We start from the raw sequence: 26,028 nt of genomic DNA, 5'->3' as shown, positions 1-26,028 counted from the left end.
ATCCTGATCCCGCCACAGTAGCCCTTCCTTTGCTGAAGCGGAACAAATTGCAAGTTTACAAACTACCACTTCTGAAGAAAACAAAAGACCATTTGTAATCCCAGGGCTTAAAAAGTCGAGCTGTTCAGTGACACCAGATCAGCACCCTAGGGCTCACTGCCATTACTCTCTGACGTGCTCTAACTCCAGCAACAATGGCAGATTACTGACCTCAGCAACACTGGTACTTTGACAGGATCCCAAAAAACCTGGAGTCTGTAACAAGCAGCAGATGTAGAAATCACTGCTTCTGTACAATAAGGGCAGCTGATCAAGATATGTTTTGGAAGCCAACACTTCTGAAAAATGTGCAGCATGACGAAATACCTGTCAGGTCTCATAACATATTTTGTGAAGTGGATGCCGTGTCAAGAATTCTATTTCTTATCGCTCCAGGACTCAACAGCTCCAATATATTACATATGGAAAAACCTGTAACTGTTACAGCTTATTTATTAAATATTTGTGGTAAGATGAGTGGCAGTCATTTCAGTTAGCTACCAACATGTTTCAAATTTCAGCTTGCAAATTGGTTACTTCGAGGTTGTCTCCTCCTTTAGTTCAGACTGGCATAAACGGTCAGCTGAGATACCTGACAGAGCCAACTCCTTCCAGGATAAACTCATCAACAGCATACGTTTTCTGTGAGGACCTAGAATCCATTTTATTGTCCTGTCAAACCTGAAAAATAGTTAAATTTCCTTCTTTCCAAGACATACCAAAGATGTGAATCTAGATAAAATAAGCCTTCCTGATAGAAGGTGCTGCTGAGAGAAGTAATTTATTACAGAAAGGGATTCTTAAATCACAAGGTCCATCACAGCATACATATGAATCATATTAAATCACGAGGTCCTTCATAGCATAGCATACATAGCATTTGGATCCCATCAGCTTCATCTGCAGGACACACAAGGCGTTTGAACAGGGCCAGTCTAACTTCTCAATGTTATTGCAGCAATAGTTCCATTCTCAGTCTCAGACATCAAGCTAGTTTTGCATTAATCTCTTCTTAACAAAGACATGTTAATTTGGCTACAGGTAACATATGTGCGGACACCGAGAACATTAATACTGATTTACTATTTTGAAAACCAAAAATACTCAAAGCTCTATCACTATAACGCAAGCAAAGAATGTATAGTAGGAAACATGGCGCTTCTCAGTTTAATTTTATTCACTTGGTATTTTCCGCAGTAGTAATGTGTTTTGCAAGTGAAGGGGTTTCCATCTACTGACCTTGGCATTCATCATGACCATACTGTGATTTATATTGAGAATTCCAAGCCTTTATCTGATCTTATAAATAAATGTAAAATACATAAAACAATTATCCTAGTGTAAAATTGAATTTTATCTCTCTGTAACCAGCTTTTGTCTATGCTACATATTTCTATGTTTGAATACAATTCAAAATTAATAATAGGTATAATTTATTTTCTGACTTTTCATTATCTTGACACTTTAACAATTCTTTTTTTTTATATACTCAGGCTTTAATTTTATCTAGGGCTTCAACCCCACAGTTCCTTTTTAGACATGTACAATGTGTCTTTCAGAATATCCGTTCAAGGAATAAGCCTGCTAAAAGAACATACTGGCTCTCTAGTAGACCAAAAACCAGTATAAAGAAATAACAGGATTTTATAACAAAGTAAACCACCAAATTAGGAGAGAAAATGTACCACTGCCTGTAAATGACAGAAAACCACATATTATAAGAAATCAGAAGTTACAGTGAAGAATTAGAAGTAGAAAGTAGAGTTCTGGAGTTGGTCATTCTAGAAAATTCTTAACACACAGTTTAGAATTTTTTTCTAATGGCTGAAAAAGATAACCAAGGAAGTCTTTTCCTATTAAAGGGCAGACACAACTTTATATTGAATGCCATAGTGCTAGCAGTTTAAGATAGAGATTAGTCTAACTTGGACATGAGCCTTTCAGTGGTTCATGAAAAATCACTTTACTGAGCAATTTTTTGGGCTTAAATATAAATTATACAAATGCACCAAACTAGTAGTTTACTTTCTTTTCTTAGCACAATTAATCAACATTGCTTCAACTAACCATCCTCAATGTTTTACTACCTTAGATATATGTATCTTGACTTCAAAGAGGGTCAACTGTGTCTCAAGTCAAGTTCTCACTACCATGCAGGGTCAAGTATACTTAATATGCAAGTGCTACAGTTTACACAGAAGCCTTCTTTTCAGTGAAGCAAAAAGCTCAGAATTAGAGAAGGTCAGGGAAAGGGAAAAAAAAAAAAAAGACAAAAAAAAGACACAAGAAAAATTTCTTTTCTCCAAGGTGGCAGATCCGTAATAAAAGCAATGAGCCCAATTCAGCCATGCTGCATGTACACAAACATACATGGTAAAAGCATGAAAAAAAATCCCAGTTTTGATGAATAAATACACAGAATGGCACAGCTATATTGGCTGATAGCAAAACTGCAACTCTCCATACAGGGTGAGCCGAAGTTCATGAGCACAGCCACTCTGCAGAAAGCCAGACTGGCCACACCAGAGCCTTGTGCACACCGGCAGTGGGATTCCTTCACGTCTGCAGAAAACGAAGCTGCTCGCTGGGCCTTTGTGATTAGAGGAGGAATGTCATAACCATGGTGGTCTAGACTGCTGCGAGTAAAAACAACATATCCCAAAATGAGTGGCCCTTGGTCTGAAGTGGCTGTGGTCAGGATGAGGCATGTTTAGGAAGCAGTCCCTCGAATACCTTGTGATAAACCGGTGTGGAGAAAAGAACACTGTAGTTAACTGAATAAAAGGTTAAAGAAAATAAACAATATTTTTGCAGCTTAGCATTTATTTGTGAACTGCTGGTGCTACTCTATGCTTGACAGAAAAGCTATGAAGCTTTTGGTAGTTTGACAAGACAATCTACAAGCTTGAATGAAATGTTCAGCTTACGGAATTAGAATAAATCTGACGACTGATGTGCTACTGAACGTGACAGACTGTCATCTGTTTTAAACAGGATCTCTGCAGGATGTACTGAAAGCGGGTTTTTTTCCCATTACCTTAAACATACTAAGACTTTTTCCAATGAATTCTAGCTAATCTATTAAGACAAAAGATCTCAAACTCTTGCCATTTCAATAAAATAATGAAGTAGTCATTCCGCTTACTTGCATAATTAATTCATGCTGACACTATACTTCTGATTAATTTACATCCAGTCCACAAAAGCATACAACAAAAACAATTGCTCTTACTTCCCAAATTAACTATAAAATTATAAGATAGGAGGAAATAGTGATTAAAGCATCTTATATAAGCCCTATTAATATATAGAGTTTCACATGTAGAAATATCCAATTGTTTATGTTATCAAAGCAATTAAACACATTTTTAATTGAGTCAGGAAAACATTCTAGTAGTATCTGTTTCATATTATCAGCAGATTTTATACAAAAATAGGTACAGCGGTTCTGCAACAGCTTTTTAAGATCAGGAAAAACTGATCAACACAAGTCCTACAGTGAAACTGTACTGGAACAGACAGCTAGGGATAGATTAAAAACCACAAACTCTAGATTTAAGCTGGCCAGAACCTAGAAAAAAATTAAAAACCCTAATACAGGCACGTATTTACTTATTTTAAATATGTACCTGGGCACACTGACATAAACAATGTAAAATAAGATAATATCCCATATCTTTGGGAGGCAATTTACGCTATTTTAAGAATAATACAAGGTTCAACAAGATCTAGGCTCGAACAGGAATATCCTTCCTATATCAGACTGTAAATAGTTCCTGTAGGAATTACTGAGGTGGTTTACAGAATCATAGAATGGTAGGGGTTGGAAGGGACCTCTGTGGGTCATCTAGTCCAACCCCCCTGCCAAAGCAGGGTCACCTACAGCAGGCTGCACAGGACCACGTCTAGGCGGATGATTCAAATCTGTCCTACCGAAAAAAAAAAAAAAAAGGAAAAAGGGATTTTGTGACATCCACCTGGAATCTGTGCCTTAGATATAGGGAATGGGCAAAACTCTTCATTCGTAGATAAAGAGCAGTAACATCAGTCTGAGCCACACTGCATTTACAGAGCTGAATAGGGAAGCCAGCACAACTCCCCAGCTTGCACAGTCCACGTCCAAAGGTGAATAACAATCAAACCACCGCCAAAGTCATTCAAGTCTCATAAATGGCTACGTGTCACAGATTCATACCATTTAAGATATCTTAGCTATCATGGGAATTTCCCTTTTACTTGGCTGATTTATGTTCAACTAAAATTTCGTATCACACATGTTTCTAAGAACAGGACAGTCCATATTGTTTAGCTCATAAATGTCAGCATTAGGTCAATTTACCTTGCTACTTTCCCTTACTGCTATACAAGAGTACCACAATTAGGGGTAATTAGCCCAGCAGGAAATCTCTTTCTAGGCACGGGACAGATTGCAAGTATATACCACATGTATTTTACTGCCAGAACAGAGAATTAGCATTTTGAAAGATGCTTTGCATTAGAGCTAGTGAGCTTATGTGTCTGAATGAAAGTTAAACTCACAATATTAAGGCTTTGCCCAGTCCTGCTGCTAAGATGCAAATTTAAGCCATAAAAAGTTCAAGGACCTCAGTCAAAATAGTTTTGCATGTAAGATTTGTCTAGGTGTCCCATCTCCCCACCATTTACCCTCAGAAACCACTCAGACCTTAGAAGACCAACAGACATTTGCAATCAGCTGCCGTGTTATGGCTGATCAATACCAAAGATGACAAACCTCTGCACAACCTGACGATTTGTTCTGTGTTTTGCAGAAGTTCTTTAAATCGCTCAGTTCTCATAATCTCCTTCCCCACTCTATGTAACCTGCTAACAAAAAAAACCACAGCTGCGATGAAATCTCATGCTACAGGCAAATATCAATAGATCTTTGAGGTACCCTATACTGTCAGGAGAAAAATCGGTTACTTCTGCTTATATCAGAATTAGAAATTAATCTGCTTCAGTTACCACCTGAGATCTTGGATCAAGAGAAATTGAACCAGAGCCTAGAAGCTCTGATTCTTCCCAAAGCTTTTCACAATTGCTAGCTCTACATTTCTGTCATCTTCCCTGGGTCAAAACATCAGACGTCACTACAACCTCTGCTACTCAACATGTGTTGTATTCCCTGCTAAATGCTTCAGGCACTACCTAAAACCTCTCAAAAGGATCAGGTGCTGATACATGACAGATGCTGAACATACACGGAGGTGGTCTCCACTTTCTTCAGGGCAACTGCCAAATTCAGCTGATGCATCAAACACAGAAAAACACTTGTTATCACTCATCTTTTCATGATATTCTCCATGCACTGGCAGGTGCAAGACTTGGTGTTTCTATGTTTTGTTTTTTAAAAACTTTTTAAGGCGAAGTTTAATGAAGGCTTGTCTTTTAATGGCCAGTAAATCCACCCTGTTGATTCTACCACCCATTTCATATTTCATACAAAATTATTAAGCTCTTCTTTTGTTTCTAAGGGCAAACATTCATTGGAATGTCATTTTCTGGACATTTTGTCTTCAGCTCTACTCTGTATTCCATTGAAGGCTTTACTGTCAAACTTCTCCTGAAAAGGCCCCTCCCTCTCCACAGACAATGCTCCTTTAACATGGACATGAGCTAAAACTTTGTAACCATTCCCTTCAGGAGAAAAAGGCTTATTTTAACAAACATTCTAATAAAATATTTCTATTGTTCTAGAGCTTCCTTTTTGTGCTAATATCACAGCCTCTGATAGTAACTAAATAAAAATTCAAAGAACATAAAAAAATGGCCACTGAATCATGCCCTAACAGTCCAAAGATTGTTTAAGCTACATTGTTGATGCCAAATCTACAGGCTGAAACTTCAATTGTACATGAAAAGTCAACGCAGAGACCAATTGTTGCATAGTAGTCAAATTTCTTAAAAAAAAATTTAAAAAATTTTAAAATTGACACTAACAGAACTAGATGATATTTGTATAAATTTATGTGTTCCTCAGAAATTTAACATGTATACCTAGCTAAGCTGCTAACATCAATATATGCTTCTATGAAATTATAAAATGCTTTTTATAACAGATTCTAGAATAAAATAGACTGGTTTTCCTACTGAAATAACAAGTTACTACTTGTACTGGGTCTTGTTTGTATGGAGTTAACTTTCTTCATAAAGGCCTGCATGGTACGGTGTTTTGGATTTGTGGCTAGAGCAGTCCTGATAAAGCACCAATGTTATGACTATTGCTGACAGTGCTTGCACATCATCAAGGTTTTCTCCTCTTTCCCGCTCCTACTCTGCCCTCCAGATTAGCCTAGGGGTGGGCAAGAATCTGGGAAGGGACATACCTGACCCAAACTGGCCAAAGGGATATTCCATACCATATAAAAGCATGCTCAGCAATAAAAACTGAGGTAAAGCAAGAAGAGTGTGCAGTTTTTCTTCCAAGGCAGCTGTTGCTCAGAGACTGGTGGGACATGGCTGTGCCTGTGGGTGGGAGGTGGCAAATGACTCTGTTTGCATAATTTGTTTTTTGGTGTGGGTATTTTTTTTTCCATTCTTCTTTTTCCTTTGCTTATGAAACTCTCTTTATCTTGAACCATTAGTTTCCTCACTCCTGCTCTCCCTATGCTCTCCGCCATCTCGCTGCGGGTGGTGGCGAGCAAGAAGCTGTGCGGGTGCTGAACTGCTGGCTGGAGTCAACCCACCATGCACTGTGTTTTTCTTTTCTTCCTCCAAAGCACAAGGATGTTCATAGTTGTGGTTTGTGTTTGTTTTTTTAAATGCACTGAAACAGTAACAAGTCGGAATACTGTTCACAGCTCCCTCTCCAAAGTGCAAGAAATACTTGGGTTTGAAGGACTGGCGTGGTATACTACAGTTTGCAACACGCCACATTAAAGAAAACCCATAATTTCATTTTTGCCAACCATAAGCAAAAGTGATTACTAACCATCAAAACAAATAAAGCAAAGGAAATTATATCATTCCACCAGAATTCTAACTCAATAATGTATTTTTTACAAATGGTTTCACAATCTCACTTTTAACCCCATTCCATAACATCTGAATGCAGGTTTCACACGCATAACGAACTGCAGGCAGAAACACATTTCCAAAGATTATTTCAGATCACAACTTAGCTTAGTATTCATATAGTCATCAGACAAATCTGTAGGCTTTGAGAATAAATTCATTTTTCTTTTGGGATATAAGGTACTGTACAGGAGTGTACTGCACAGAAATATTAGTCAGAGCAAGAACACCAGGTATCCACACCCTTCCCATTGTTTTGAAATGTAAACATTAAGTCATCTAGAATTTCAAATAAGAAATGCAGGGTATATGTTATACAAATTGACTACCTGTTACAATCACAGAATAAACCTGATCTGGAAGGTTTTTCAAGTACGTATTTATTTATTGGCACAAACATGACAACAACAAAAAAAAACCCCACAGAGTAAAAACTCACTACGTCTCATTACCTTTAAAACATTATCCTCCTTTCTCCTATTGAAATTAAGAACTGTATCTCACATTTTCAAACTAAATTAGCACCTTGCTATTTAGCAACTGTTTCATACTAGAGCAACTAGTCTAAATAAAAAACCACATCAGGTAATTTTATTTCTAAAGGAATTCGCTTGCAACTCGTGTGTTCTTCATAGTTTTACAAGTGGCCAGAGCAGATGTCAACAAACCAAGTCCACTATGTCAGTTACTTGGACTGGGTATCACAGCGCTGGGCTGAGGGTATGGACGCACCCCCTACAAAATGGGCAATATGCAAGACTAGCTACTGCTGATTTTGGATTTATGAACTGCGCTGTTCAAAAAATTTCAATACTCAAAAATATAGTTTAAAAAGGATTAGTAGTGAGCATTAGTGAGAAAGAAAAACACAAAACCAAATCCTAAAACTTCAATTTTAAAACAAATACTTCTGCTTTGTAAGTTTCCTGAGAGCTTCCCACAGACGCTGTTTTGGTTGTTCTCAATCAAGATGTGTCTAACGACAAGCAGTTGACTCGGAAATTAATTGCAAAACAAAACCGCGCGGCATGCCAGGTGAGCTCTCATACTTGCAGCCCTCTAGAACGACCGGATCGGGGCACTTCACCCGGTAGCCCGCCCCCCACGAACGCCGCAAAGCTGTCCCTCAGCTTCTCTGCACATGGTCACTGACTTGACTTGCACAGCTAATACCACACATTTAACTTCAAAACGGTGTTCGATCATTACAAATGAGTAAAAGACGTGAAGAGAGACACGCTCCGGGAGCCCCTCCTGCCTGGCTCTCGGGGCGGGGAGGCTGCAGGTCCTCTCACCGGCTCTTCCAGGCTGGCTCTTGGCCCAGGGCTCCACCTACCGGTCTGCCGTCCTGCACACCCACGGGCAGAGCTGGTGGGGAAAAAATTCAAACCTCAAGAGCCATTTTACTTCTCCGCTTCATAACGAGATCAGGATATTCAGAAAACACTACTGGTTCAGAAGAAAACAGTAAACCGAACACATGCACTCACACATGCTAGGTGGAAACAGCTGTACGCATATGAAATCTTTTATTATCCCTTAATACTGGTAAAATGTACCTTACAAACTGTTCTAAAGAACCACCATTCTTCTACAAGAAGCAACATATGACTATACACTCCCAATCTGGATGTAAAGCTTTATTGTACCCTCCTAAAGCAAGCAAATAAGCAAACATGGATAACTCAGAAAAATTACTGAAAATTAACTGCATAATATTTGCACAATTTAAGGCATTAGAGGTGGTTGTCTTTTTCCTTAAAAAAAGAGGATTCCTCAAACGTACAGAAGCAAAAAGGTTTCAGTAGGAGACTGCCATCCGTTTTCATCAAGGGTATTTCTGCACTGCAGCAGCCGCAGCTCATGCAGTATGTCTACCTTTTAAGATTAATTTGCCTACTGCTGTCATATGCAGCATTTCTCAAATTGAGCCCTTTAACCCTCACCTTACTAACCCCACTCTGCCTTCAGTTCACGTTTGGTAGTGAAAAAGAGCAGTATCTTTTCCTCCCCAGGACCCTCTGTGCCCATCAGCCACAGCTGTTGAACTCTGGGTGCAGAAGAGAAGCCGGTACAGACAGCAGCAGCGGTGCTGCCATGCAGCAGCTGAGGTCGCTACCCGGGCTCCTTCTGAACAAGCTTACTGTAGTGGCTGGGGAGCAACAGCTGAGAAACAAGACAGCACCTGCCCAACCAGCAGTCACACCTAGGTGGCTGGGGCCAACAAAGGGCAGACCAGTCACCCAAATTCTGTTCTCCAAAGCACGTCTAGCAAGGTCAGCAGCTAACTTAAGACCTGGTGCAAGAAGAGACTGTGCAGGAAAAGGACAGTGAACTCCATAACACCTCCCCTCTCTTCTTTAAATACGCTGCCCCATGCTCCACACCAAGTTGAAGGCAGCTAAGTGGGTCTCATTACTGTCAGAGGCACAAGAGCCATGGGGTCAGGGTAAAGGAATCACAGAAATACCCACACCCCTCGCACTATACCTATATGTAGAAAAAGATGAGAACAATTTAGCCAGGAACACCTGGAAAGAACCAACAGATGGTCACAGCAAGGAGGCAGGAATGGAGCAAGGAGTAATCAAACCCAGGTGCTACAGGATATCCTCTAAGGCAGGGAGAACTGGTGAGCAAGGACACCAGTGAATTCATGCAGTTACTCCTGGGGCCCACTTTTCCCAATTTAACTTGTCCCCCTAAAACAACAGCCTTAGAGACTAGTGGACAAAATCTCCTACAATGAATGAGAACAGAATGCTGCCTTTTTTCTTCTAACTTGAAGGAAAAGCAAAATTTAAACCTTGGAGGTGGCTTTTCACTTGCTAAATTTAATCAAAATGCATTTTAAAATACAACTGAGCAGAACTATGGGGTTGCTGATGTGTCTTTAAGGAACAATGACATCAACGCAGGCTACACTTGAGAAGGATATAGGTGTGGAACTACATCCTTTTTCATCATACATAGCCAGGTGCAAAGAGAAAAGTTTAACTTCAAGATTCCTGTGGTCTAATGAAAATAAATACCATTATAAACAGATCCAAGAATACAGACTTATTAAATCCTGCTTGTTTTTCTTCAGATACAGATCATGGGAAGAGAGATATTTAACTACTTCAAGACTAATTTTTATTCTATCTTAAACTGGTTACACTGTTTAGCAAGCTTATGGTATCCTGACAAGTAGCAGAGGAAGGAAAAAAATAGTGGAAAAAAGTCAACTAGCATCTGTGAAAACAGATTTAAATTGGTTTCTGAGTATTTGATTGTCCTACTTTGACTACACTGAGCAATTGAATCACTCCTCTAGTAATATTTGCAATAAAGAAGTTCAAAATCAGAACACGTTTTTATAACTCTATCTAACTATCTACAAAAAGAGCTGAAAAACATTCAACAAATCTTAAAACTCGTGGATTTTTCACAGTGTCATTTTCCTCATAACAAGGAAGGAGCAAACTGGTCATACAGTGCTTATGCCAAACTTCAGATGAGGAAAACCACATCCTAATACTCTGCAACAACAGCAAATGGAAAAACTGCCTGTATCTGTGCACACACACAAGCACACTATAGAAAAACATGATGAAAAATACTGCTTTGTTCCTCATGATTGTATCTAAAAATTTACATAACCAAGTTAACACATTCTCACCTACTTAGCACCTAATGTTGCACAATCCTACAGATCCTGAAACTTTGTTTACTTGAATGTGAACCACAAGGAAGACACTGAGAAACAGAATCTTAAAGCAAGTCTAATTGTAAGGCAAAGAAAACTGAAATTTTGAACTGCACTTGAGAAAACCAAATTATGCCTTCCTAAAAGGAATACTAATAACTTTATTAAACTATTATACTTTACTAAACTTTATTATAACAATACTAATAATTTTATTATAGGGTGGGTATGATTGAGGCAACTACAACAAGCACAAATGACAATCTCCAGACAGGACACTGCATTAAATATGTATCTTCTTCGCATTTCACCATCTAATCTCTCTCAAACACGACCAGCTTTTTTTAAAGAAATTAAGCATTCATTACTGAGAGAAATTAATACTTAAAAAAAGATTACACTTATTTTTGCATTCTTTCAGTAGCATTGAAGTGGCCACTGGAATGTGTTAGAACAATTTTCTGATTATGCCTAGTTTGTATCCTCAGTTCTCCAACTACACTCAGCTACAGGCTGAGTTACCATTTTCCTGGCAATTAGGCTTATCTTTTTGGCAGTCAATTAAGCTTCTAAAATGAACTTAAATCTATAATACATAGAAAAAAAACCCAAGAAAATCACGGTATAAACTGATATTTTGTTTCCTATCAGATGCAATATATAAGCACTAAGAATGATTCCAATTCCTGACCTTTTGATACATTAAAATTAACAAAGAGAGGGGGTCAAATATACACAATTGGAAACAGTGTAACGAAACAAAGCTAAAGCAGAGCTGATTACTCGCAAAGCAAACAAGCCAAGGACATCTTAAAAAAAAGAATGTTCACAATACAAAAATTTACACATATTTAACTTTGTGCATTAAAAAATAAAACAATGCAATACAATGTTTTTAATTGTGTAAATGCGCTGCAAAAAAGAAATATTTTAATACCTTTAATTTCCATACATACCAACTGCCATGCCTTGAAAAGCCCTATTCCCTTTCCCCAAGCCAATCTAAGCTTAGTACCATTCATTTGTTAAATTGGCAACTAACAACAATTTCTAGTTCTGGTCCCACCAAGTGTAATTCAGACACACACACCACCATGAAGCAATTTTCAGCACTAAATACTCTCTTTACAAGTGGACATTTTTATTTATAAGATAAAGTACAAGTCAACATGAATTACTAGATTCGTACATTTTTAAAACACCATTAAAAATTCAGTCTGTTTGCTTCAAGTATAGCAATCTTTGACCTCATATTAAATTTTCTCACCACGAGGCATCATACAGCATTTTCAGAACAATTTCAATTCAGACACAACCCTGCGCTCATTCCACAAATCCTGATGGGAACTGCCACCTCCTCTCTCCAAAGAACTAATCAATAACCAAGCATTTTAATCTTTCTTTGTCCTAATACTACATTACTGAAGCAGATTAGATTTTTCTAATTTATTTCACACTTAACTTTTAAATTAGTGCATAGCTAGCTGGAATATTACTATTTAAATGAACGCATAACTCAAAGATCAAATTCTGTCTTCAACAGATTTACATAAAAGGACAGAAAGGATAACATTTGTCTACCAGCATGTTATGTGTATCTGCTTAACTCAATTTACTATGGACTTCATGGTGCAAAAACTAATGCCCTCCAGGAGCTGAACTCATTACCAATTATTTCTTCCAAACCTGCAGTGTAATTCCACACTGCTGTGACCAATGGAAGTTCTGCTGTTCACTTAAAGGGAAGCTGGATCTGTTCATTGGTTTGCTACTCAAGCAAGTGATACAGAGCAAAATGATACCACACGTCTTGACTTCTTTCTAGTAAGAAAAAGACACTATGAACCAGTCTCATATTTCATTTCCTGCTAAAACTGAGAGCAACATATTGATGATAATTTTAACTACACATGAAGTCTCTAACAGAATTATATGCATTTTTCAACATGAACTTCCAGAATACATTTCAGCAACAATAATGGCAAACAGCCTGTAGAGTCGCTCACAGACCCTACTCAGCCCTTCATCCCCCTTCCCACCCCAGAACCCACAGAAGCATGCCTGCAAGCCACCAGGTGCACGTGTATCACACCGAACTCGCAGTACATGTACAAATAGCCTCCCACTAGGCACCTGACCCAATAAACTCCTTTTACATGCCTGTAACAGAAAAGCACTGGTAAACAAAAAAAAGAAAATAAAACAAGCTGTACATGTATTCTGGTGGCAAACATAAAGTTGACCATAGGTCACAGGTACCACAACTCTAGCTTTCAACACAAGAAATGCTTTCAAAATAATTAATGGAATCACTTGAGTTTTAATTCCTCTGAAAAGCATAAGTTTGACATCTTTGACAAAGGCTCAGCCAAGTGCACAGTAAATACAACAAGGTGTTTTCACGTGTAGTTGATGTTCAGTAACACATAGAGGAAACCCACAAACACCACATACTGCATTATGATGGGTATCCACTGGCATTCAATTTAAGTGATCATGTCTCCATTACCTGTACTTGGGACAGATAAGCAGTGCCTCTTTCATACTTCATACAAGACGACTCAAGAAATTCCATTTATTTGAGGAATTATAACTAACACACATCAACATTTAAAAAAAAATATTTGATTCAATGACACTATGAAAACCAAAAATCAATCCCAGTAATATTTCATGTAAAATATTTCTAAATTCTAATACACAATATTATTTAACACACCAAAGGCCACCACTCTTCAGAAACTGCCAGTTTGCATTTTAACCTGTCCTTCACAGAATCACAGAATGGTAGGGGTTGGAAGGGACCTCTGTGGGTCATCTAGTCCAACCCCCCTGCCGAACCAGGGTCACCTACAGCAGACTGCACAGGACCTTGTCCAGGCGGGTCTTGAACATCTCCAGAGAAGGAGACTCCACAACCTCCCTGGGCAGCCTGTTCCAGGGCTCCACCACACTCAAAGTGAAGAAGTTCTTCCTCATGTTCAGACGGAACTTCCCATGCTTCAGTTTGTGCCCATTACCCCTTGTCCTGTCACTGGGCACTACTGAAAAGAGCTTGGCCCCATCCTCCTGACACCCACCCTTCAGGCATTTGTAGCATAGTATATATTAGGTCCCCTCGCAGCCTTCTCTTCTTCAGGCTGAACAAGCCCACCTGTCCTTAACAGACAAAAGTCCACACCAAGAATCACCACAGAAACTAGAAGCCTGCTGTTATGGTTTCTATACCATGGCTTATGAGGCTAGCAGGGAGCACACCAGCCATCCTATCACTTAAAAAACTGGTGGCTCAAAGCAGCAGAGATTCATCTTAACAAATGAGCCTACACACTGGATCTTTCCACAGGTGTATCTGTTCTGCAAATAAGGGTTCAATAATGTTTCTACTGCCACTTCAGAACCATTTTACTCTAAAAGCAAAAGGCAAAACCCAACAATTGTACTTTCAGGACTATCCACCAGTTGCAACATTACCCTCTAGTTATATCTGTTAATAGACTGCAGCCCAGAAGGATTGGTTGGTTGTTTTAAAAGTAAGTTTCAAAACATCTGTTGCCCATATAGAATAAGAGATGTAAAAGTGAAAAGAAGCCTCTGCATAATTTGGGAGATCTGCACTGAAGTGAACATCAAGTCAGATCAGCAATTCATAGTTTAAAAAACACTTCACTATCTGCATGCTGCCATTAACTTGCAGCATCTACTCTGCGATAGGTTTGACAGCCTAAAAATGTTAAGAGGTAGCAAAAAGATTCATTCAGATATCTATAACGTTCATACAACTGATTTTACACAAAACTGTGTCCAATAGGCAGAACCTTCTCCCCCTTCACCCTCAGCTCACATATACCTTCTCACTTTCAATTCCAGTGAATAATTTAATGTTTCTTTCCACAGAGAATGACCAAGCCCTTATTTTCCCTCCTCCTCTAACCCCTTCCAGCAAGCTCTGAAAGCTTCCTTACACTTTTACTAACCTAGACACCCTCAAAACCTAAAAATCCCACAAACTGTAATAAGACCTGGGCCATGGGGCATCAGCACCGTACTCCTATTTCTGCTAGTAACACAATGCGTTGGGTTTGCCTTGCTGCAAGAGAAATAGTAAGCCTGACAACTGTTTTGTTTCTTACTGGTCAAGAATAATAGTGCATTTCTAATTTAGCATCGTGTAGAATGACTTCTTACAAGCAGGAAGATAGAGTAACAGAATGCAAAGAACAAAAGTAACATTTCCTTCTCCACAAGGGGCAAACTAATAATTAAACAGGAAATGAAGTCAATCCAGAAACAAAACAAAAAAAGTCAAGAAGTCTAATTAGCTATCAGTGAAAACTGGTGAACAAACTTTTAAAATGCCATTTGCTACCCACTGCTATCGGACAGAGTAGTCCCCATTACAAACTGCAGTGGGAATCAGGCTCCAAAGAACTTGCAATATCACTGTACGAAAACCTGTAGTAACTACAAAAAGGGTATATACAAATGCCTACAACAAGGAATCATTTACTACATCTAAGACAGTATATAATCTTCCTGACTACAAGATCTGCTAGCTTGGTTTGAGCCTTATCAATCTAGGTATTCAGAGGAAAACTACACAAAACATCTAACACTAGTGAAGAAATAGCCAGTACGGTAAATGGATATTCTCCTACCGTATGTCCTCCCTACAGGCAGATTTACCAAGTCCTAGGAGGGCTGTAATCTCCCTGATAATGCTGTCACTCCCAGTGATCGGATGCAGCAGTGACTTCATAGCTTCACCACTCCACCTCCTACCCCCAAAACTTGCAGCAGCAGCTGTCCCTACTTTCTCATATCCTGTACATAACTTAACCCCTCAGTCCCTCCCTTCACTTTCCACACTGCAACCAGAACTGCAGTAACTTCTCCCTAGGTGGATGGGCAGGACAAGCTTATCACTTTCAAGAGCCTGGAATCCGTGCTGATCCCTGTACCTGTGATGGGCTGAAGAGCCTGTAGCCATCATGCCAATGGTACCTCACTGGTGTGTACAGCTCAGTCCCACTTGTCTCATACAGCTGAAGGACCTTGTCGTGAATGACTACATCTTGCATACTTCAAAGCAAAACAAAAGAAAAACAGAACGACCACATAACACAGCATGTTTACTTTAACTGTTCTGACTTCGTTTTAACTCTTGTTAAACTTCACAACATATTTAAGTTAGTGCCATAGCATATTTAAATAAGCAAATAATCTAAAACAGGTGGTTTCAGGTCGAACCAAACTTGTATATTCCCAGAGCAAAACTGGCCAAGAACAGATGGTCAAGGACAGGTACAAGAACAAGGCAAGCACATCACTGTATTTCCCTAGGACCCGCAGGTCTCACAACCTCCAGAATCCGCAGGTCTGAGATCTGAGCCAAAAGCGCATCTCAGTGGTTAACTGATTTTTCTTCCACAACTAAAGCACTGCAGTTTAAGACTGTTTTAACAGTACTTAGAACTTGCTGAAATATTCAAAAAAAAGACACTATGCCCCTGCAGCCCACTCTGAATTCCCAAACTCACGGTGAGCAAGCTCCTACAGCACCCAGCTCCGACCACCTTAACCTCCTGAAGGCACACCTAGACCCAGCTGTAGTTGTTCCACAGGCAAACGTCGGAGGGGTACAACAGGCCCTCGGGAACACATATGGAATGTTTTTCCTCCAAACTGCTCACACTGAGAAGTCGTAGTCTTTTTCCACAAACAAAATAGACCTTCGCAAATGAAACAGACCTTCGCAACAGCGTCCAGAAACTGGGTCAGCATGAAACTTATATAGGAAGCTGAAGTATACAATTCATTGGGACTTCCTAAGGACTTTTTTGAAAGTGATAAATGTGCAAAAAAAGAAAAGCACAGATTTCATACTTTATTTTGGTAGGGGCTTTTTGTGTGGGTTTGCTTTTTTTGAAGTGTTACTCTTCCGAGTACCCTCCGCAGTTTGATCTCACCGCACACCAAATATCCAGCACCGACCTCCCGGACTCGCTCGGGACAGGCTTCCCCCCCGACTCCCCACGCCACCGCCCGGGAGGCGGCCGCCCCGCCGCCCCTCCCCTCCCCTCCCCGCCGAGCGGACAGCCTCCCGAGCTCCAGATCGCGCCTCTCCGCCTCTCCCGCTGCACAGTAGGTCGGGGGGAAGCAGCGGTAACCCAGGTAAGGCTGCCACGGCCCGCAGAGCCGGTAAGCGGAGCAACGGCCCGGCGGCGGCTGAGCAGGGCGGGCGGCGGCGGCCCGGCCCAGAGGCGGGGGAGGGCCGCCGGCCCGCGGGGAGGCGCTGAGGGCAGAGCGGCCCCTACCAACGCCGCCTCGGCGGGACGCGGCGCCGCCGCCCGGCCCCGCTGCGGGAGACGGGGCAAGTTCAGACCCGAGCGCCGCAGGGCAGCCGCCGCGGGAAGCGCCCCGCCAGCCCCGTTACCTGCGCGCTCCTCCCCCGCTGCCGCCGCCTCCACAACAAAGCTCGCGAGCGGGCGGACCCTGCCGCCGGGGCGGGAGGAGAGGCGGGAGCGCGCAGCGGCGGGGCCGCGGCCCGAGGGCGGCGCTCAAGGAGAGAGGTCCGCCGCGGGGGTGGCGCCGCCCTGCGGGCAGGAGGGCCGGGAGCTGCGGGGGGGCTGTCGGCCCGCGGGCCTCACGTCAGTGGGCAGGCCGCCCTCGGCGGGGGGCGGGGAGGGGTGCCATATGTAAAGGAGACTTTCCGCAGGAGAACTGACTTGTGTTGAGGTGAGTGGATTTGGGGTTTGAATACCGTGAGGCATACCTTATAGCTTCCTAGCAATAGCAGAGTTTATTGTTTTAAGGAGCAGGTGTAATGCGATTCTGTAAATACATCTTTATGTAAATTATATACCCTCTGAACATTCTTTTTCATTTTTTTCATGTAAACCTTCTTTTTGTTGCCGTGACACCTTCTGCGGAAAGCAAACCTAACCAACCCGCTTCTGCACCCTCTGATCAACTCCAAATTCTCTTTGCTGTTGAACGACTGCAGCAAGTGCAGCTCGATACGCTGTTCGCTGTTTGTGTCAAAGGGAACACTGCACAGCAAGACCTGCCCCTCTAGAACAAACACGTAGTGATGTTTCAGCATCTGCTTTCTGATGACACGGAACGCCGGAGACTTGACGATCCCGCTATATTTATTGAGCAGCAGCCTCAAAGAGCCAAATCAAGGGAACTAATGCAAATGTTAACGAAACACTGAAGTTGAGATTTTAATTACTTAAAGGTCAGCACATTCAAAGTTTATTAATTTAAGGGAATTATTCTGTATTCCCAAAGCAATCCCCACTGTGCTCTTGCACAGATCAAAGAATTCAAGTTACTGTTCATTTGCTGATGCATGCAAATTATATAACTGAATACTATACCTGAATATTACTCCTTTTTGCAATTAGGGTCTCAGTCTTTTAACACTTTATTAACACTTCTTTGTGTATTTCCTATGTTCCCATACTTTTCAGTAGCAATAACCCTTGGTTTTCTCTAATCTTTGTTCTAAATTACCAAAGGCTGCATTTCCTTTCAAGTTTCAAAGCTCTGTTCAGTTGGCAACATCTGTTGCTACGCTATCAGAAAGCACTCGCTCCGGATAATACTCGTGGAACAGTATTACAGCTTCATGAAAATACTTTCCTAAAGATACTTTTATAAAGTTTTGGCTTCTAAACACTACAGTGCCCTGCAATACATTCTCAAAACAGGAAAACATGTTTGGAAAGATTTGAGAAATGATTCCCGGAAGAGCCTGCAAGTGGGATGAAAACACTGTAGTTTCAGAACCTTGTGCACAAACCTCACTTGTAAGCTGTTGAAGGATCTTTCCTTCTCAAAATGCTCCTCATATAAAAATCATTGGGTTTTTGTGGGCAGAAAAAAAGGCTCTTTCCCAGTGAATGAGGTGGACTGTTAAATAAGATGAATCTTGTTTCTAACAGGTTTTCATTATTTTGCTTAATTTATTTCCAGATGCCCTCCCTCAGTTTAACAGTAACTTTTGTATTTCCATCCACTCAGTCTGGGTAGCTGTGATCTGAGAAGTCTCTCTTTCACAACACTATCTGAAACAAATTGGCTCTGCACTGCTTTCTGCCTGTAGAAATAAATAACAGCATTTTAATCCCAACCTGGAATATATTTTGTCCTTTATTTTTTCTTTGATTACGTGAATTCTGGCCATCAGAATGCTAGTTTTTCCTGTCTATCAACTTTAGGTATTTCCATCTTTACTTTTACAGTAGTGAAGTATGCCTTTCTTCACAATGGACTTTTTCCTCAACTCTTCCCTTGAGAAAAAGATGTGGTGGTATTATAACAAATGCAGATTTCTCTTATACCTTAAAGGTGCCTTTCCAGGACTGGACATATTCTCTTCAACTCTGCTACGCTACATATATTCCTAGAGTCAGTCATGAAATCCCAATTTTAGCACAATGCCTCTGGTGTGCCTAGGATTCACTGTGCCTAGGATTTTACCTTAAAGTTACTACCTCGAAGTCTTCAAATGAACATCTAGAAGCCCTTCTTTTACTAAACTAAAATGTATATAGACAGCAGACTGCAGTTAAATACCTGTCTCAGACATGGAAAACAGCGCATAAACATATTCAGATATAAACAGATCTAACAATGTTTCTTAACAAATAGAGAAAGAACTGGGTACCAACATTTGCCTTTGGTAGCTGTGCTGCAGGAATACATAAATGCACCTAGTTACAAACTAGCTATGCTTTGAGTTTATCATAAGCTGATGCCCTTGTAAGGCAACAGCAGTCTGTCTTTTTTTCCGGGGAGAGAAGTTAAAAAATAAGGATGTAAAAACTACCTGTCTTTCCCTTCTCTTTCGAAGAGGTGCCAGCAAATCTAGCCTCTTAGTTCTATTTTGAGATGCTCAAGATCACACACAGTATTCAGAATTGCTTTGAAGATAACATGGAGGATTTCCAATTCAAAATTAATATCCTTGTCTGTGTTAACACTGTAGGGCTGTTAGCAAGAAAGCAAAAAAAAAAAAAAAAATCCCAAATTATCCACTGGTTAAACTAACAGTCTAGCACCTTATTCAAGAGCCATTTCCTTAAATCCATCTTCTTAACTCTAATAAACGGTTCCCTGAGATCAACAGTAGCTCTGTGTTCTCCCCCAAACCAATGTAATTCAGCTTGTATGTACCCCTGTTGTTAGAAAGGAAGCAAAGGTCAAGGTCAGAGTGGACAAGCCTTCCCTTGGGGTAAGAAAAATAAGCGGTACTAGAGGCTGTGGCCCAAATGCAAAAGGAGGAAACAGAGAAGACTGAGAAACCACAGTGCTATTCAGAGTTAGGGGGAAGAGAAGTAGAGGCAAAGAAAAAGTCTTTGCAGCTAGATGTTGGTAACCTAGGGGTTTGACTAGTATAACAGGGTCAGTGATACAGCAGGGAAAGTAAAAGACCACCTGCAATACTGCATCTGCTCATGACTTTTGCAGGCTCCAAATCCATAGAGACATTTAGGTTTTCAGTTGCTGATTAAGTGCTTAAGCTGTAGTTTATGAACCTGAGTGCCATTCTGAATCTGGCTCTAAGTCAAAAAGGCTGTGTGTGTGCTAGCAAACAGAAAGGGTCTATGCCCGTTCTCTGGCCCTGAGAATAAACACCCTTGTGTGTTCTGCATCCATGCGGCTGGACTGTCTTCCCCTTCAGTGGTGCGGCCTCTGGAGATGAGCCCATGCTGTTCTCCGCGTTGTACCCTGGCGTCTTCTGGAAAAGCACCGTTTGGCTGTCGCAAAAACAACGTTGGGGACTGTCAGCAGCGGCACTGTGTCCCAGCACTCGAGCCCATGCCCTGGCACCGTTCTGTTTACCGAGACGGGCCAACAGGTCCGCATAAACACACGCAACAGCCGCCCTCCAAGTGACATAACACCCGTGTCCTTTGAACACCGGACAGCTGGAACCGGAGTCTAAAGGTTTTGAAAGAACGGCGTGCTTCAGAAAGACGGGACCGCCGGCCCTTCCTGGAAGCGATCCAGCAGCGGGTGGTGGTGGCGGCAGATGCCACCAGCGGATCTGCCGCCGTGAGCTGGGTCTCCGCAGCGGCGGGAGCAGGACTGCGGGCTGTGCAGTGCGGCACCGGGCTCCAAGCAAGCCAACGGCACAAGCCTCAGGGGGTGCCAGGCCAGAGCCCTGCTTCCTCGCCGCAGCGAGGCCGATCCCAGCGCCGGCCGCCCCAGCTCTGCCCGACAGAGCGAGAGGGGCTGCCGGTTTCCCGGCCGGCAGCGACCAGGGGGCCCTTTCCCCGCCGTGACCGCCAGCAGCCGCGGGCCCGGCCCGGGGCCGCCCTCCGCCCGCCGCCCACTAAAGGCCGCTGCGCGCCCACGTGCCCTCCGCCAGCGCGGGGTCCCAGCCCGCGCGCCCCCGCCCCGCCCGGCCTTGCCGCGGCTCCCCCCCCCCCCCCCCCCCCCCCCCGCCAGATAACCGCGGCTCCCGCCTCCCCCCGGCTCTTCCCCACCCGCCCAGCGCGGAGTCAGCCCCGGCTCGGCAGCCGCTCTCTAGGCGCCGGCCGCGTCTCATCGCGGGCGAGGATGGCTCGGGAGCCCGGCGGCTTTCTGCAGGAGGCCTCTCACCAAGTCGTCGCCGGAGGCTCGGCGGGTAAGCGGGCGCGTTCCTCCGGGGCGGGGAGGGTCTGCGCGTCCTCCGCCGGCGCTCCGCCAACCTGAGGGGAAACTCGCCGCGCCGCCGCACCCCTTCGCCGCTCTCCTCAGGCGCAGGAACGGCGGCGGGGAGCAGCCTGCCTCGGCGGCGGCTCCTCCCCCGGCGGGCGGCGCGGGCGGGCCTCTGAGGAGGCCCGGGGGTCTCGGCGGGTGGAGCAGCGCGGAGGGGCCGCGGCCGTAACTTCCGTAGCGGTGCTCGGCGCTGCGGCGGGGGGGGGGGGACGGGACACTTCCCTGGGTCTGCGGTATATCGGCGACGAACACACCCCGCGGCCCCTCGGGCGATAAGGGTGGCAGGCGGGTCCCCTGCCGCGGTCACGGCCGCCCCGGTCCCCTCGCGGGCCTCCCCGGCGGGTGGCCGTCGCTCTCCCCTTGCTCGGGGCGGACCGAGCCGGTGGCCGCTACGGGGGTGCGGGGTGCGCTGCTCGGCGAGGGGCGGGAAGCGGCGTTTCCCTCTCCCTGGGGCGCTCCTGAGAGCCGGGGCGGGAGCGGGCTCCCGGGAATGGCGAGGTTACCGATTCGTCGCGTCGTTTGTGCCGCAAACTACAAATGTCAAAGCTGCGTCCGTCTGCTGAGCGGTGGAAGCATTGCCGGTTAATTTCTTCAGCTGGTTTTCCCTAAAGCAGAATCAGTCAGGAATGTTCAGGTCAGCCTGCGGTGTAGGGAGTGTTTACAAAATACCCTGCCTCTTCAGTGTTTGTGTGTAAATCCTGTTAGCATTTCCACTGTGTAGTGTGTTTTTAAGTAGTGTCTCTTTTGGGGTCAAAATGCTGTTAGCCGTGTTATGTTTTAACTGGAAGAGGAAAGCTGCATGGTAATACCACTGTGTTTTTTACGTAATGCTTTGGCGCAAGCAAAGTTCTGTGGGCGAGAACTGTGTGGCCATGACACTGCATGTGAGCTGGTGCTCCATTTACTCTTAATTCCTCTGTTGCCCCTAAATACACCTCTATGCATTCCTGCCACCGACATACATTTGAGCGCTTCCTTTTCATGCTTCTGACTCTGCATGTCCTTTGTTTTCAGCCTTCTGCTTTGGCACAGAGAGATGCCACAGCAGAAGCGGAGAGGTCTGCTGTCCTGGCCCGCCCAGTGTATTTGTATGACTGTGTTTATGTAGCTCTTCTGCAGCCTTGGAAATCCTAAAAGTTTTTTTAAATTCTGCTTGGTACCACCCCCCTATTCTCTTAGGAGAGAAAAGGAAGGTTTAATCTGTACTAGCCTGTTGAAGGCCCTTGATACCTGAGGGGATACTGAGGTGTTTTGCCACCAGATGTTTTGCAAGATGACAGATTTATCTGCCCGCAGCAGTGGGCCTGTGCCTTAGTGATTCAGATTGATCTAACTCAGTATCTTCCCATCCTCTGGCAGTAGCCTGTTTTCTTTACAGGGTCTCTTTGTTCTTAGAAGTACAGGCAGTTTGGCTAGCACACTGGAAAGAAAATTGTCATTTAAATAAAGGCAGAGTGTTACAGAAGGACTAGAACTTGAAGACAAGTGTGCTTGAGGTTGGTGTAGGGAAAAGACAGCATGCATACTATTTGCTGATCTGGTAGGCATAAACTTTAAGGTGAGAGAATTCCCATGCACCTAACACTGTTTTAAGATAGAATATGGGAAGTCTGCTGAATCTAGTCCAGAGGCATAATGTTAAAAGCTGCTGTTGTGGTTTAACCCTAGCTGGCAGCTAAGCACCAGACAGCCGCTTGCTTACTCGGTGGGATTGGGGAGAGAAGGAAGGGTAGAAGTGAGAAAACTCGTGGGTTGACATAAAGACGGTTTAATAGGTGAAGCAAAACCCACGTGTGCAAGCAAAGCAAAACAAGCAATTAATTCACTGCTGCCCATCGGCAGGCAGGTGTTCAGCCATCTCCAGGAAAGCAGGGCTCCGTCGCATGTAATGGTTGCTTGCGAAGACAAACCCCATCGCTCCAAACATTCCCCTCCTTCCTTCTTCTTCCCCCAGCTTTATATGCTGAGCATGACACCGTACAGCATGGAATATCTCTTGGGTGAGTTGGGGTCAGCTGTCCTGGCTGTGTTCCCTCCCAACTTCTTATGCACCCTCAGCCTCCTTGCTGGTGGGGTGGGGTGAGAAGCAGAAAAGGCCTTGGCTCTGTGTAAGCACTGCTCACCAGTAACTAAAACATCCCTGCATGATCAACATTGTTTTCAGCACAAATCCAAAACATAGCCTTGTACTAGCTACTATGCAGAAAATTAGCTCTATCCCAGCCAAAACCAGTACAGATCCTTGCATCCTTTGCTTAGTCTTCTGTCAGGCAGGCAGGTTCCTTAGCTCCATCACTAGCCTTAAGTCTGTACAGAAGTTTCTACTCATTGGTTTTGAAATAAACCAGTAAGGATTGTTCTGTAGGTCTGAACAACACTAAAATTGTACCAGAGGGATTGGTAAGCATATGGTTCAAAGCGGGAGTTGGGATTAGAGGCAAATGGCTGAAACTTGAAAACTTGCTTGACAGATGCTTAAAACTCAATGGTGTTTTTCTTGGTGGTTTATAGAGAAGATAGAAGAGGAAGGCTGTAGCTCTGAGGTCTTCAGTCTAAATGTTAAATTTCTTTGGCAATTGTGGATCCAACATGGAAAAGGTGGAAGCAGGAAGGAAAGGATGGAGGGCATAAGTTGTTGAGAGTGTACTTAGTATTTCATCCTAGTTTCATCCACTCATTTCCCAGTACCACTTTCGACACTGTATATTGCTTTTGGCTGCCTCTGTAGAAGGATAGAGGGCTCTTGAAGGTGCTTTGTCATGTTTACTGGCCTCATGTGAATGTCAGATATCCTAGTGTGGCTTTGGTGCCTGTACCACAGCCTGGTATTTAGATGGAAACTGAAAAAAATCATTGTGGTGGAATAATGTTTAGATTTTCAAGAAGTTCTATTCATCTGAAGTTGTATAGTTAAGCACAAGGAATGTATGAAGCTGTAAGAAAGATGCTGTAAGTTGGTGCCTTTGTCAAAACAATCATAAGAAAGTAGTGAGGTACTCGAGCAATGAACTGCACAGCAGAATAGGTGTAATTGAAGGGCCAGAAATATTGTCTGCGTAAGTAAAATGAGAAGTGATTTAGCATCTGCATGTGTGATGCAAAAGGATCTGATAAGAAGTGATGCTGCTAGGTCGAGTGGAAAATGATTAGAGATAAGCCTAAGCTGTCAGAACAGGAAGAAAGGGATTTTTGAAGCTTTAGGGAAGATGACAGGACTTGTTCATGGACTTAATAAAGACAGGGGAAGAGGAAAGAAATCAGGCATGACCCCTAGTCTACAGGACTGATAAAATGGAAGATACTGACATGCTGAAAGAAGGAGAAATGAAAGTATTCAGTGTTGTAAAGGAAAAGATTTAAACATACCATTGGCTTCCCAACGCATTTCTAAGTTGAACTTCAATAGCACTCTGCTGTAATTGAACTGTAAAACTCAAGCATGACAGGATCTCATGCATACTTCATGTCTGCAGCAAGGGGTGCATCTGCTTCCATGTGGCTTGTAATTTCACTTCATATTAAATTGAAAGCTCTGCTTCCTGACGATAAGCTCAATCTTAAATAAGAACAAAGTCTTACTCAGTTTTGTCTTAATGTTCTTTCTGCTGGCATTCAGTTTTCGCCCATCTTTCAGATTCCTGAATAGAAGTTAACAGCATAATTGAAAATACTTGGTGTTGTTTGCTTGCCTGGGTGTACAACAATAGTGAGGAACAGGACTTTGATTGAAATGTAATTGAGACACTTTGTTAGTAAGTTTGGTCCCTTCTAGTATAGTAAACTGCAGGCATACTCCTTTTCTCTAGTGGTTAATTAGTAAACTAAGGCATGTGTGGAATTTATATAAAAAAATTAGAAGATTAACTCTCTAAACTGTAAGAATAACTGTGAAAAGAACAACTTGGGAATCTCTAATTGATTTCCCTAGGTTTATAGCAGTTCTTCAAAAGGTTATGTGAGAAGTCCTGTCAATGTGAGGTTCAAGTCACGGGAAGAATTGTTTCTCTAATTCACAAGGATCAAAAAATCCTTGTTTTGTCTGCCTACATGGAAAAGGCATAAAATAAAATAGTAAATAGTGTTGCATACAAAGTCAATGCAGATTTCTTTCCTCGTAGAGAGGAACTGAATACTGCAAAGTATGTTATGTGATACCCAGATTGATTTGCCGAGACGTCCTTGTAACAGTCTTGAGTCAGTTTGAATGTCATCATAAGCAATTGTACAGATGACCCTTGGGTGAGTGAAGGGAAGCGGCTTAATACAGTTACCCTGAAGGTTTTAGGATGTTGTTACTTGTTATAGGTGTTTTGGAGTTTTTAATAACAAAAGGCTTCAGATGGAGCCAATTAGTTAAAACCACAGGTAACATAAATATAGTTTCATTTGTATTTAGCTTGTATGGTCATCTCTCTTGCTTCCATACACTTACAAATAAATAACATATAAACATTTTTAATTTTGAAGTTGAAATTTTGAAGAATTTACTTAATAAATGTAGTAGATGATACATACAAAGATAACAGTTTTTTCAAATCTGTAATATTGAA

General features: G+C 42.6%; 2 protein-coding genes across 6 annotated transcripts in view; one reads left to right on the top strand and one right to left on the bottom strand.

Annotated features, from left to right (window-relative positions):
• The window catches only part of MIPOL1 (mirror-image polydactyly 1), a 200,516-nt gene extending 183,188 nt beyond the window's left edge, over positions 1–17,328 (bottom strand). For 2 of the 4 annotated variants that reach the window (XM_075425449.1, XM_075425452.1), the window contains exon 1: positions 17,199–17,233. The gene's annotated coding sequence lies outside the window, so the exon portion shown is untranslated. Of the gene's footprint in view, positions 1–15,723; positions 15,764–17,198 lie in introns of those variants that run through there. The other 2 variants (XM_075425450.1, XM_075425451.1) reach the window with 2 other exon arrangements.
• A 3,939-nt stretch (positions 17,329–21,267) lies between these two features.
• The window catches only part of SLC25A21 (solute carrier family 25 member 21), a 268,104-nt gene continuing 263,343 nt past the window's right edge, over positions 21,268–26,028 (top strand). Inside the window, exon 1 of one of the 2 annotated variants that reach the window (XM_075425453.1) lies at positions 21,268–21,404. In XM_075425453.1, coding sequence (XP_075281568.1) covers positions 21,338–21,404 — 67 coding nt within the window. In that variant the 5' untranslated portion in view covers positions 21,268–21,337. Of the gene's footprint in view, positions 21,405–22,032; positions 22,113–26,028 lie in introns of those variants that run through there. The other variant, XM_075425455.1, reaches the window with a different exon arrangement.

Source organism: Opisthocomus hoazin, chromosome 7 (assembly GCF_030867145.1).
Source record: "Opisthocomus hoazin isolate bOpiHoa1 chromosome 7, bOpiHoa1.hap1, whole genome shotgun sequence".
Classification (NCBI taxonomy): domain Eukaryota; kingdom Metazoa; phylum Chordata; class Aves; order Opisthocomiformes; family Opisthocomidae; genus Opisthocomus; species Opisthocomus hoazin.
The sequence above is the reverse complement of the archived record's forward strand: the minus strand, read 5'-3'. Positions and strand labels throughout refer to the sequence as shown.